Source organism: Chrysochloris asiatica, unplaced genomic scaffold (assembly GCF_000296735.1).
Source record: "Chrysochloris asiatica unplaced genomic scaffold, ChrAsi1.0 scaffold00026, whole genome shotgun sequence".
Taxonomy (NCBI): Eukaryota; Metazoa; Chordata; class Mammalia; order Afrosoricida; family Chrysochloridae; genus Chrysochloris; species Chrysochloris asiatica.
In genome coordinates, this window is record NW_006408544.1 from 15783763 (window position 1) to 15797021 (window position 13259).

The following is a 13259-nucleotide window of genomic DNA, read 5'->3' on the forward strand; positions in this document are numbered from 1 at the left end:
GGATTTACACCCTCGGAAACCCTGTACAGGGTCGCTATGGGTCGGAACCGACTCGACGGCACTTAACAACAACAACAACAATGCTGTTAGCGATGTCACCAGTATTTCACATACCAACAGGGTCACCAGGATGAACAGGTTTCCATAATCAAAACCTATGGGTCACAAGAGAACACTGTCCAACTCACTTGCTTTGGGCACATCATCAGGAGGAATCAATCACTAAAAGAGGGCATCATGTTTGGAGGAGTGAAGAGTTACCAAGGACATGGATGGGAAGGACTGGCACAATAGCTGCCACGATGGACTTGAACATGATGTAGGACTGGGCAACGATTTGTCCTGCTGTACATAAAGCTGCCACGAGTTGACAGTCTGCTCAACGGCAGCTCACAGCTAACAACATAACTTGGTACAACAATAATTCTCTAGAGATAGGTCGAAGCAATTACAAACTGATATTCAAGAAAGATTTTACAGTCTAGAACATGTTTAGTTATAATCAAGGGCTGCCACCACAATTAGTTCTGTCAGATCTATTTTGGCCTTCAAAATACAAATAGATTCATTATCCTAGTTTATATCTGAGTTCTTTAGACTACATGGATTATAACTCTATCTCTACCACTTACCAAATTACTACACCTCTGTGCCTCAGTTTTCTCTTTTTGTAAACAGGGATAACACCTCATCAGGTTGTAAGGATTATTCAAAACTGTCTGACACGTCATAAGTGCTCAATAACTATTAATCATTATTACTGTTATTTTACTAAATTACTATTATTGTTATTATACTAATATTGGCCTATTTGTTTCTCTCTCTTACACACACACACACAAACATACACACACTCAACTTTGATTAATTTTACTTATTAGTAAAGTAGTATTATGAGAATGTTCACTTTCATTCCTAATTTGACTACAATGTTCTCAATGACTGTTTACAGGAAGCAGTATGAGAAGAATAAATGTGCCTGGGTTCAAATTTTGGCTCTAATTACTACTAACACAACTGTGACTAAGTAATAAAAAGGAAAAGTAATTTTTTACACAATTTTGTCCTTTAGAAAATATTTGGCAAGGTCTGGAAATATTTTTGGCTGTTATGACTAGGGAATGTACTACTAGCAGGAGCTCATGAGTAAGGATGTTGCTACACATACCACAATACATAGGATAGATCCAACAACAGTGAATTATCTCTCCCAATATGTCAACAGGGCCAAGGTTGTGGTGATGATGGTAGGGTGTCTTCAAGTCAGTTCCAACTCATAGCAACCCTACATATGGTTTCCAAGGCTATTAAGTCTTTATGGGAACAGAAAGCCTTCTCTTCCTCCTGCAGAGAGGCTGGTGGATTCAATCTGCTGACCCTGCGGTTTAGCAGCCCAATGCATATCCCACTATGCCACCAGGCTGAGCAACCCTGATATGAGCAAATACAAAGTCATATACCATAGATGCTTTCCCTGATAAACTATGTTCTTGTCCCAGTATTCTTGGCCAAATTTGTATTCTCACTGAAGATATACAACATACAGGCAGCTGGATTATTTCAGACAGGAAACTCCTAACACCATTAAATTTCCATTACACATCCCCAACGTAAGGAAGGATGAGGTGAAACTTAACTTTTCTTGGAATACTTACATCACATTAAAAGAAAAAAACTTTTCTAACTGTACTTCCAACTAATTTGAAAGCATTATTTATTTTACAAAGGTAAATTTCTTCAGCTCACACTTCTGGTCTCTATCACATCCATCAGAAGACAACTAGTTGGTGAATGTCAGAGGATATACCAATATACAATCATCAACTAAATGTAAATTCAATACCACAATGTCTCAGAGAAAATACACAAGTTTAGCTTACACAAAGAAGTAAGACACAGTGCCTCAAAAAAGTGACCACAATATACAGTCAGAAAATATAACACCAAAAATGATATCAGAACAACCTGGTAAGTAATTTAAAAGAATATTAACAAGGCAACTTCAACAGATTATGAGAAAAATCAAGAAAACTACAGATGAAATCAAGGAAAATATAACCAACACTAGAAATTTTCAGGAGACAAACAGCCAAAATGGTTGAAAAAAATGGAAACCATACAAAAACAATAATTAGAAAGCCAGAAGATTAACACTAACACTTGAGGAATAGATAATACATTGAAAGGGCAAAGAAACAGAATTGAATCAATAGAAAGTTGTATTACTGAGTTTAAAGAAAAATCTGTCAATATTCACCTGCCAGAAGAATAATCAGGGGGGAAAAAGTCATTAAAAATCTGAAGAAAGCCTTAGATTTATGTGGAATAAATCATCAAGAGGAATAACTTAAGTGTGATTGGAATTCCAGAACAAGAAGAAACAAACAAAAATAACAGAGAATACTAAGAGTTGTTGAAAGAAAAGTTCCCTACCACCATGAAAGACAAGAAGATATGCAATCAAACTTTTCAAAACCAAAGACAAGTTAAGAATACTGAGAGCAGCTCATGAAAAACTAAAAGTTACCTACAGAGGAAAACTAGTAAGAGTAAACTCTGATTTCTCAGCAGAAACCTTCATGCAGGCAAGAAGACAATGGAATGACATATGTAAAGCTCTGAAAGAAAAAAAATTGCCAAGCAACAATCATTGTTGTTGTTGTTGTGATGTGCCGTAGAGTCGGTTCCGACTCATAGCGACCCTACACAGGGTTTCCGAGGCTGTAAATCTTTACGGGAGCAGACCGCCTCATCTTTCTCCCGCGGAACCGCTGGTAGTTTCGAACTACTGACCTTGCGGCTCGCAGCCCAATTCGTAACCACAACGCTACCAGAGCTCCTTAAGCAACAATCATATTTCCAGAAAAACTGTCCATTAAATATGACAGCAAAATTAGGTCATCTTCAGACAAACATAAATTAAAATAATTTTTAAAACCCAGCCCAACCTTACATAAAAAATACTAAAGGTAGTTCATTGGAAAGAGAACCAACAGCAGACAACAACCTAAGATAACTTATATGTTGTTGTTGTTAAGTACTGTGGAGTCGGTTCCGACTCATAGTGACCCTGCACAGTGTTTCCGAGGCTGTAAATCCTTACGGGAGCAGAACGCCTCATCTTTCTCCCACAGAGCCGCTGATAGTTTCAAACTGCTGACCTTGAGGTTGGCAGTCCGACTCGGAACCACCATGCTACCAGAGCTCTAACTTGTATCACCTAGACTTAACCCAGATATGGTTTGCCATCGAATCAGTTCTGACTCATAGTGACCCTGTATAGGTTTTCCAAGGTTATAAATCTTTACTGGAGCAGAAAGACTCTTCTTACTCCAGCAGAGTAAGATTAAAACTGGTAGATTAAAACTGCTGATCTTGCAGTTAGCAACCTAGCTCGTAATCTACTGTGCTAAAGGAGCTCTGGTAGCGTAGTGGTTACGAATCGGGCTGCGAACCTTAAGGTCAGCGGTTCGAAACTACCAGCCGCTCCGCGGGAGAAAGATGAGGCTTTCTACTCCCGTAAAGATTTACACCCTCGGAAACCCTGTACAGGGTCGCTATGGGTCGGAACCGACTCGACGGCACGTAACAACAACAACTAGGACTCCAGATACAGAGGTACGCAAAGTAAAACAGACCTGTAAGACTGAAAATAAAGAAGCAGAGATGAAGTTGTAGCAACAACAACAAAACCTATAAAGTAAAGAGGGAATAATAGAGTTACAGAACTTCTAAATAAAGTAGAAATCAAATACATTTCAAGAAAATAAATAAACCTAACTGCAAACCTAAAAACTAGACTAAGCCTTCCTCCTAGCCCTAGTCAAACCTTTACCCTTAACACTAACCCTTGTCCTAACCATAACCTTAACAATAAACAGAGTTTGGTGTGGTACTATAAGATAAGCACCAGACTGCTACCTGCAAAGTCAGCCGTTCAAATCCACCAGCAGCTCCTCAGAAACCCTACACAGGGTCAGAGCCGACTCAATGGCACATTACAACAAGACTTAGACTAGACCTAGCCATAACCCCAACCTTAACCCTCACTCCTTATGCCTATTTTCCCAAGCAAAAAAAGTAACAAAAAAAAAGTTTCTTCTACCTCACTATGGTTTGTTTTTGTACAAAATACTCAAAAGTTCACATTTGCATGCATGAGGCCAACTTTTAACAAATTACAAAATTACAAGGGACAAAAAGAACAAACTTCTATTTACGAAAAGCCATATAAATGTTAGAGATGAAGGCAGAGGTGATGGTATAGAGAGATAGAGCAATTAGACTCAAAGAAAGAGATAGGCTGTATGCTGGCGTCCAGGAGGCTGGCTTCCAGAATGTGCCTTTTAGTTGTTTAAACAATTACATATTCCTGCGTGTTTTTCTTTTTTGTACATTAAAAAAAGGGGTGGGGGAGGGCTCTTGATAAAACAGTCTATGACGGTTGTGTGGAGAGGAGAAAATGAGTCACGCACTAGAAGGTAGATACACACTGACATGGGTGACAGGGCAGGCAATATACAACCGGAGGGAGGTTGGCAAAGGAAAGATAAGGGTGGCGGGAGACACAGAGAGGAATGCAGTGGTTAATTTGAATAGAGGTAAATGCTGTTAACTATTGGTACATGGAGGGGATAGCAAACATGTAATAAACCAAAGTATATCATTTGTTGAATGTAAATCTGATGATCTGCTCTGTAAACCTTCACTCAATTCACAGTAAGAAGTTAAAAAAAAAAAAAAAGCATTAATTATTTCTGCATAATAAAAAAGGCCATGAACAAAAAAAAATTTTAAATAAAGTATTTGCAAATAAGGGTACATTTCCTAATTATATAAAGAGTTGTTACAAATCAATGAAAAAGAAGACCAACAGCTCAAGAGAAGAGCAGTTTACTAAAAAAGGAAATATAAATGGATTCCAAAAAAATAAATATAAATTCAATCCTAGTGTTGATAAGTACAGTCAATTCGGTTCTGACTCATAGCAACACTGTATAGAGTTTCTGAGGCCAACCTTGTAGATAGCATTCCAGTGCTTATCCTACAGCACCACACCAGGACTCTACCTTATCCATAATTAAAGAAATGGCCAATTAAAATCATGAAATATTATTTTTATTATGAGACTGACAATAATTAAAAAGTTTGATAATACATTGATGAAGATACAGAAGACATGGTACTAATAAACAATGGTTGCTGGTACAACCTTTTTGAATGCAAAGGCTCAGTACTGGTCTTGACGTCAACCACAAGGTTGGCAATTCAAACCTACCAGCTGCTCCTCAGAAACCCTACAGAGGATGGCTATGAGCCGGAACCGACTCGAGGGCACTTCAATAACAACATCCAAATTAAAAATATCCTTGACCCAGCAATTATACCTACTAGAAACTAATCTACATACTCATACATGTACATAAAAACATAAAATAGAATATTCACTTGAACACTGTCAGTAATAACAAAAGACTGGAAACAAAGTAAGTGCCCATCATTAAGTAGTCAAACAAATTAAAATATGAGTGAATACTCTGATGTTTTAAAAATAATGAGGGAAATTCAAATCGCTTAGGTCAGCTTTGTTATTTTTGCTATTACATGCCTTCAAGTTGGTTCCAACTCAAGTTTCCACGAAGTAGCTGGTGGGTTTGAAGTACCAACCTTGCAGTTAGCAGTCCAGTGCTTATCCTACAGTGCCAAACAAAGAAGGACTCCAAGATCAATTTCACATAAATAAATCAATAGCAGTGAAACAGTATGTAGCTTACAAAAGAGCACATATATATATATATATGTGTGTGTGTGTGTGTGTTCGTATGTATGTTGTTGTTATAAGCCATGGAGTCGGTTCTGACTCATAGTGACCCTGTACAGGGTTTCCAAGCCTGTAAATCTTTACGGGAGTAGAAAGCCTCATCTTTCTCCCAAGGAACAGCTGGTAGTTTTGAACTGCTGACCTTGCGGTTTGCAGCCCAATTTGTAACCACTACGCTACCAGAACTCCATATATATATATATATATGTTGTTAAGTACCATCAAGTCAGTTCTGACTCATAGCAACCCTGTAAAGGGTTTCCAAAGAGCAGCTGGTGGGTTTTGAACCACCAATCTTGAGGTTAGCAGTCCAGGGTTTATCCTACAGCATTACATGCTATATATACATATATATGATCTATCTACTTGTAGGATATATAAACATATCACCACCACAAGTTGCATCAAGTTGACCCCTACTCATGTATCCCATGTATGTCAGAGAAGAATTATGCTGTAAGTGTGTGTGTGTATGTCTGTATGTATATGCAAACATCCATACACCCATATGAGGGAATTTCAGAAAGTTTGTGGAAGAATTTACTGTCTTTTTAATTTCATTTTCCACAAATTCTTTGAGGCCCCTCAAGTGCATGTGTACATATATATACATACATATGCATATAGATACCTAGTACTAGAAATATACACAAGAAGTTGGTTGGAATAGCTACCTAAGGAAAGAGTCTGAGGGCTAGAGCAGGATCCTTCCTGTGACTTTGCAATGATATGTTCAAATTTTTTAAAAAACATGGGTTTATACTGGCTCTTTAATTTACTAACTATAAAACTTAAATAAATCACAAATTCTGAGCCTTCATATTCTATAATTTGAAAAGGTTATACTACTAGCCTAGCTCATTGGGTGTTGTATAAATTAGTTACTTTAGAACTCCCTACTGAAATGTAAATTCTGTGAAGGCAAGAACTGCTATCTGTTTTGTTCACTAGCACATCTTCAGTGCCTAAAATTATCTCTAGCACAGTGTGAAAGACCAATTACCTGTCCAGTGTTCTACTGAGTATTCTTTTACATATTTTATGTACATGAGTGAGTATGTGAATTAGTTTCTAGTAGACATATCTGTTGAGTCAGAGGATATTTTTAATTTGGATAGGTATTGCTAATTTGCATTTTAAAAGATTATACGAACAACAGTATTGACCAGTGCCTATAATAATCCCTAGCACATAGTGAATGATCAACAATAATCTGTTAATTGAATTTTAAAGGTTAGAAAACAGAGGCCTAAAAACAATCCACTAGCTGCTGGCAGAGGTGAGATGAAAACTAAAGTTTCCAGACTCTAGTCCATATTCTATCCTCTCTAGAAGCTAGAATATGACCATGTATTTTGGTTATTTGGGGTTTCGGTAAGTGAGAATTGGTTAGCAGACAGGGAAAGAAAGAAAGGCACAAATTAAAACATTTTTCACATTTTTTTTTCAAACTGTCAGTTTCGCTTAAAAAAGGCAGTAAATTATACAATTTCTTAATTATACAATTGCTTAATAAAGGCAGAAAATTATACAATTCCAGCACAGTACCTACTTAACAAATTATTTGTTTAATGATTGAATCTGCTTCAAAACCATCATTACCTACTTCTTGAAAGAAAGACCTACAGGAAAAATACACACCAACATAGGCAGATCAACTGTTACTACAAGAACAAGCAAGTTGCTTGCCCAGGAGACATCAAGGCAAGTGGACGGGTCACCTCAGTGGAAACCCCCTTCCAAAACTAAGACTCAATGGGAATACACACTCTGATTGGTGACCACGCTCATCACCGATAAGGGGAAGTGAGGGAAAAACAGCAATGAAGCGGCAAGCTAAGCCCTACAATGTTCAATAGACTCCTGTGAACCTGGGTGGAGACCTGGTCGGCCAGCAGTGTGGCAAGACCTGGGGACTCTTGGGCCCAGAGTCAGTGACATAGCCACAGAGGACTAGAGTGGAAAATGAAGCGTCCAGCTGATAAGAAGAGAGGGCATATTCATAAGAACACCCACACTTGCAGATAATACCCACTTATCCTGGCTTCAATGACTGGATCGATCAGAGCTCAACCAGAAGAAGATAGAAGAGGGGAAAAAAAAAGAGTAATCTGATACAATTTGATGATCTTCACCTACACCTATGGATGCAGTAGCTCAAAAGAGGAAACAAATCCTTACAGCAAGGATCATTCCCACCCCCTCCACACACAGAGTAGACAGGGATGGGCAACTTGGACATTGGCTACCCAAAATTTGGTGGGGGGGGAGGGGAGCTATAAAGGCAAGAAGTGACTCGCTTACAAGATTTCAAAAGGGAACCTAGATCCAGAGGGCATGGAGGAAGGTAGAATCTCCAGTGAGTAGTATCCAATCTGCCTGGGCGGGGCTGATGAAATGAAATGCAGATAGGTCTCCTTTTTTTTTTTTTTAAATGTTTTATTGTGAATTATATGATAGTTTACATGGGAGAACATTAGTTTTACATTCATTCTATCGTATATCGTCTCACTGCCATGGTTACAATCCCCTCCATGCAATCCATCCCCTGTACCCCCCAGGTCTTCAGCACACAGTCGCTCTCCCTCTCAGAATCTAAAGTCTCCAGCTGCTCCATTGCTCCACGTCATCATCTCTGGCTCCATTTCAGGCATCACTGCTTCTCTGGGTAGCAGATAGGTCTCTTGTGATACAATAGTGAATAATTGTTATCAGGACTGATTGTGAGGGTTAGAAATGTACAGGTAAACTTTTATAGCAAGGATGGGAGTGATTAACTTTTCATTCTAGGAGCTGAGGTTCCTGGGACCATCAATGGAAAAAGAGAGGAGAGCGAGACCCTACCCAGAGAAGCAGTGATGCCAGAGACCGAGGCAGAGATGATGGAGTAGCTGTAGACTTTAGATCCAGAGAGGGAGAGGGGTTGTGTGCTGACAACAGGGGTGCAGGATTGCAGTGTATACCCTTTGGTTGGTTGATGATACATGGAGGGGATTGTAACCATGGCAATGTAATGATATACAATAAAATGAATGTTAAAACTAATGTTCTCCCATGTAAACTATCACATAATTCACAATAAAACATTTTAAAATAAATAAATAAATAAATCGACAACAGACTGGGCTGCCTATTCGCAGAAGAGCCTAACAGTCTGAGACAATGAGAACAGAGACTATCTTGAAATATAGCTTCTTAAAATAACTTGTTGAGAGATAGGCCTTCAAAACACACATTTATTAAGTGCCTATTTGGTCAAGACATCATGCTAATTACAGGACAGATACAATTAGCTGAGGTGGTGCATCCAGAACGTCTATGTACAAGGCATATTCTGCTTGGTTGAGATACTGGTTGTGTAAACACACAGAGTTACTTAATTTTTTACAAGTCTTTTTATCATGTGGAGAGTGGTGAAATTCATACTCAAAGAGGTGACATACATGAAAAATATACGGAAAATTACAAATAGCCAAACCAGCAAGAGTCTTAACATCTGCCTGAAAGGAACATACATACTAGTAATGAAGCAAGCAAATTAAGAGAAAAGTGAATAGTGACAAGGGAAAATAATACAAAGCCCTGTTGCACGGTATAGAATAAACCAGTTGTACTCACAAAAAAAAAAAAACAAAAAAAACAACAACAAAAATATCATTACTTCATAACCAGAAGCAGAAACTAACTTCAGTATCTGTTTAATCTTCCTAACTGTCATAAAGTCCTTTAGAATTTCTAGCCACTCATACAACAAACATTAATCACTTTCTTGTATACAGGAATTGATAGAAAGAGATGAATTATATATTATATCCCTGCCTGAAGGATTTTTTTCACTCCAGTGTTCCTGTTGTCTAAGTGTTGCGGAGGGGAGGAGCAAAGAGTGACAAACACAATAGTCAGTAATAAATACATAGCCAGGTTGTATTGCTAAAGTTTATTTACCTGAAGTAGTTAAACCACAAATCTGCAGAGTTTTGCATTAACAAGGAGGCACACATTAGGTTAGGGTATATCAACAAATAGGAAGGTTTTGTTCACCACCACCCCTGCCCCTGCCCTTTTATTGTCGTATGCCATTAAGTCAATTCTAACTCATAGTGACCCTGTGTTGTTAAGTGCCATCCAGTCGATTCCAGCCCAAAATAAATTACCCTGTGCAGGGTTTCCAAGGAGCAGCTGATGGGTTTGAACCATCGACCTTCTGGTTCGAAGTTTAGTGCTTATCCGACAGCACCATTCCAGGAGTGACAGACTCTATAAGGCAAGTAAAACTGCTCTATAGGGAGTCGGGCTGCTAACCTCAAGGTCAGCAGTTCGAAACTACCAGCTGTTCCATGGGAGAAAGACAAAGCTATCTGCTCCCATAAAGATTTACAGCCTCAGAAACTCTATGCAGGGTCACTATTAGTCGGAACCGACTCAAAGGCACATAACTACCACCACCATAGGGTTCCCTTGTTGTTAAGTGCCGTCGAGTCAGTTCCAACCCATAGCCACCCTGAACAGGGTTCCCAAGGCTGTAAATCTTTACAGGAGCAAAAAGCCTCATCTTTCTCCCGCGGAACAGCTGGTAGTTTCGAACTGCACACCTTGCGGTTCACAGCCCGATTTGTAACCACTACGCTACCAGGCTGTACGTAACCTTCATAGGAGCAGATTACCAAGTTGTTTTCTCTCTTGGAGCAGCTGGTGGGTTTGAACTCTCAGGATTTCATATTACCTTTTAATTGTCTTAAGTGATTTATTTGAATTATCAATATAAATGAACCACCAATGCATGTTCTCTCATCTGTGAAACACTGCAGACAATACTTATTCCTGATTCAGTATTTATTCTGTGCTCATATTAATAACTAAATATATAACCACAAGGACATATTTAAATTATTTAAAGGACTATAAACTGACAGAGCCTGAAGCCAATCTCTGGAGATGGATGATAATAAATAGAAACTGAAAACATAGTATTACCCAAGGAGAGACTAAAGTATGCATACAACTGGAAGCAAATCTACAGAAGTCTTCAAAAGAACAAAACTTTCAGAGGGGAAAACACATGCCAGAATTGGCCAACAAAGCTAGTGAGGAACCGTCTGCCAACAGGGATCTTATTTAATGCAAGTCACTAACCAGACTCAATGAAAGTTAACACCCAAAAGTCAATACTGCCATTTATCAAATTTGAATTTCAGGAGTCCTGTGTGGCACTATAGAATAAACAATGGACTGCTAACCACAAGGCTGGTGGTTCAGATTCACCAGTTGCTCATTGGAATCGACTCTACCTCACTTAACAAACTTTCAAAGAGATTCACAATCAAGACTCAAATTTACAACATTCCATGTTTCCTCTATCTGCTTGTCCTAACAGAAGAATCAACATCAAATCGATTGGGAAATAAAGCTCTACATACAAAACTGATTAATTATTGCAAACTGAAGTTGGTTGTTTTACCTGAGGCCCACGTGACTCCTGGTTCCAGGGGAGAAGGCACTTTTCACTCCACTTTCTATCCCAGAATGCACACCTCATCATTTCTTGATCCTAACACAGAAGACCCCTACTGTCCAAACGTACATCCTATCCCAGCGGTAAAGTCTTATTTGTTGTTGTTATCAAGTCGATTCCGACCCATAGTGACCCTATACAAGCCAAGGAGACTAAAAAATGGTAAGAGATTCCACAAGGCTGGCAGGAAGGCTAGGGTGATCACTGGCCTGGAAATTCATGGTTAGGAGCCCCAGAGAGAACAGGCTGAAGCGGTGATTTGGTCAGAGGATCAGGGAGGGACTGGCAGGTCCTGTCACCTCATCACGGCTGGACATCTTGGGAAGATTATAATTGGTTTTGTTTACAGAAAGGGAGGAACCAGGCTCCAAGACTGAATGATGCTGAGAGTTTCTTACAAGTAAAAGGGCTGAGCTCTGAAGAAAGCAAAAAGGCAATAGACGAGATCTTGAGGTCAGATTTTGGTGAAAATCCCCCAGGAAAAGTAAACCTTGGTTGTTTCCCAGCACCCAGATGTTTCCCTGTTCCCGGCTTGGACAGCGATGAAGTCAGAAACCACCTGGTAGGAGTGGAAATAGACGCGGGTATGAAAAGACTGAATCGGGATCTGACCTACAAGGAAACCCGTAGTAAAAGAGGCTACATTCAGAAAAGAGCTACTTCGGTAGGATGAGGCTTATTTGTAAGACAGGCTGTCTAAGTAAACTGCTGGGAAGTGGAGGGCTTTCGTTGGTCTTCAGGGAGAAAGGGTGATTGAGAGGAAAGACTGGCTCAAAGGGGCCTTGGACGCGAGCTGACCCTGGGGAGAGGCTGACCCACAGAGCTCAACAGGGAGCTCACCTGGGGATGCGTCTGGCCTGGAAGTCGGAAACTTCCTGGGTGACTGAAAGTTGATGGGAGTGAGAGCGGCGGGGCACAGACTGACCAAAGCCAGGGACACAGTTCAGTCAGCTGCGGCGCCTAGGCCTGGGGGAGGTGGGAGGGAGGAGGCCGGGGCCGCCGTGTGGGCCCGGGCCGGGGCGGGGTCGCGGCTCCTGTGGCCGGGCTGCCGGCCCGGGATGGCGCCTTCTCCCAATCACTCACAGGCTCTCGCTCACACACACCGGCCGCCGGCCTACGAGCTGTAAAAACCTGCCCGCGTCGGCAAACTTAGGACCGTGGAGAGGGGTCCGGGAGCTGAACCGCGGACCGGCGGGGTACCGGCCGGCCGAGCTCGTTGGACTGGAGGGCGGCGTTACCTGTGTCAGGGAGAGCTGGGCTGCCGCAGCCATGGTGTTTCCATCATGCACCGGAGGGGAAGGAAGGACGGGCGGACGGGGGCTTGGGGCGGGGAGGAGGCGGAGAGAGCGGATGGAGGCGAGGCCCGGGCGGGCGGCTCCCCCAACTTCAACAACTTCCCTCCTCATGCCTGCCCCGCCTTGCCTGGCTCCGCCCGGCCGGCGCTAGCCGTGGAGACACCCAAACACCGGCGCTGGCATTTACGCCTCCGGACCGGAGCCTGGCCTCAGGGCCGCCTGAGAAAACCCGGCGTGGATTTAAAATTAAGAAGTACGGGATTTAGAAGACTGGCCTGTGAACTTTGAGTCAGGTTACCTACCTACTAAGAGCTTCTGCTTATGAAAAATAGGGGAGATTATACACATAGACCAGTTTTCTGGCAAGGGTTAAATGAGATAAGGGCGGTAAATAATCACAATAGTTTATATGTGCCAGAGTTTGCTACACACTCTTTTTAAATTGTATGTATGAAGGAACTCAGACATAAATTTTACAAATGAGGAAAGTGAGACACAAATTTCAATTTCCATGTCTTGCCTAAAGTCATGTAGCTGATTAGACGTCCAAGGCCCCCTTTAAGCCTGTCTTTCCTCTCTAAATCAGCCTTTCCCCACTGAAGTCCCTCGAAAGCCCTTTACTTCCCACTTC

The 13259-nt window shown here is 40.9% G+C and overlaps 1 protein-coding gene across 1 annotated transcript in view; it reads right to left on the reverse strand.

Moving 5' to 3' along the window:
* EPS15 (epidermal growth factor receptor pathway substrate 15) overlaps positions 1 to 12691 on the reverse strand; it is a 207941-nt gene extending 195250 nt beyond the window's left edge. The window contains exon 1 of the mRNA XM_006839756.1: positions 12572 to 12691. Coding sequence (XP_006839819.1) covers positions 12572 to 12604 — 33 coding nt within the window. The 5' untranslated portion in view covers positions 12605 to 12691. The remainder of the gene's footprint in view (positions 1 to 12571) is intronic.
* Positions 12692 to 13259: the final 568 nt, after the last annotated feature.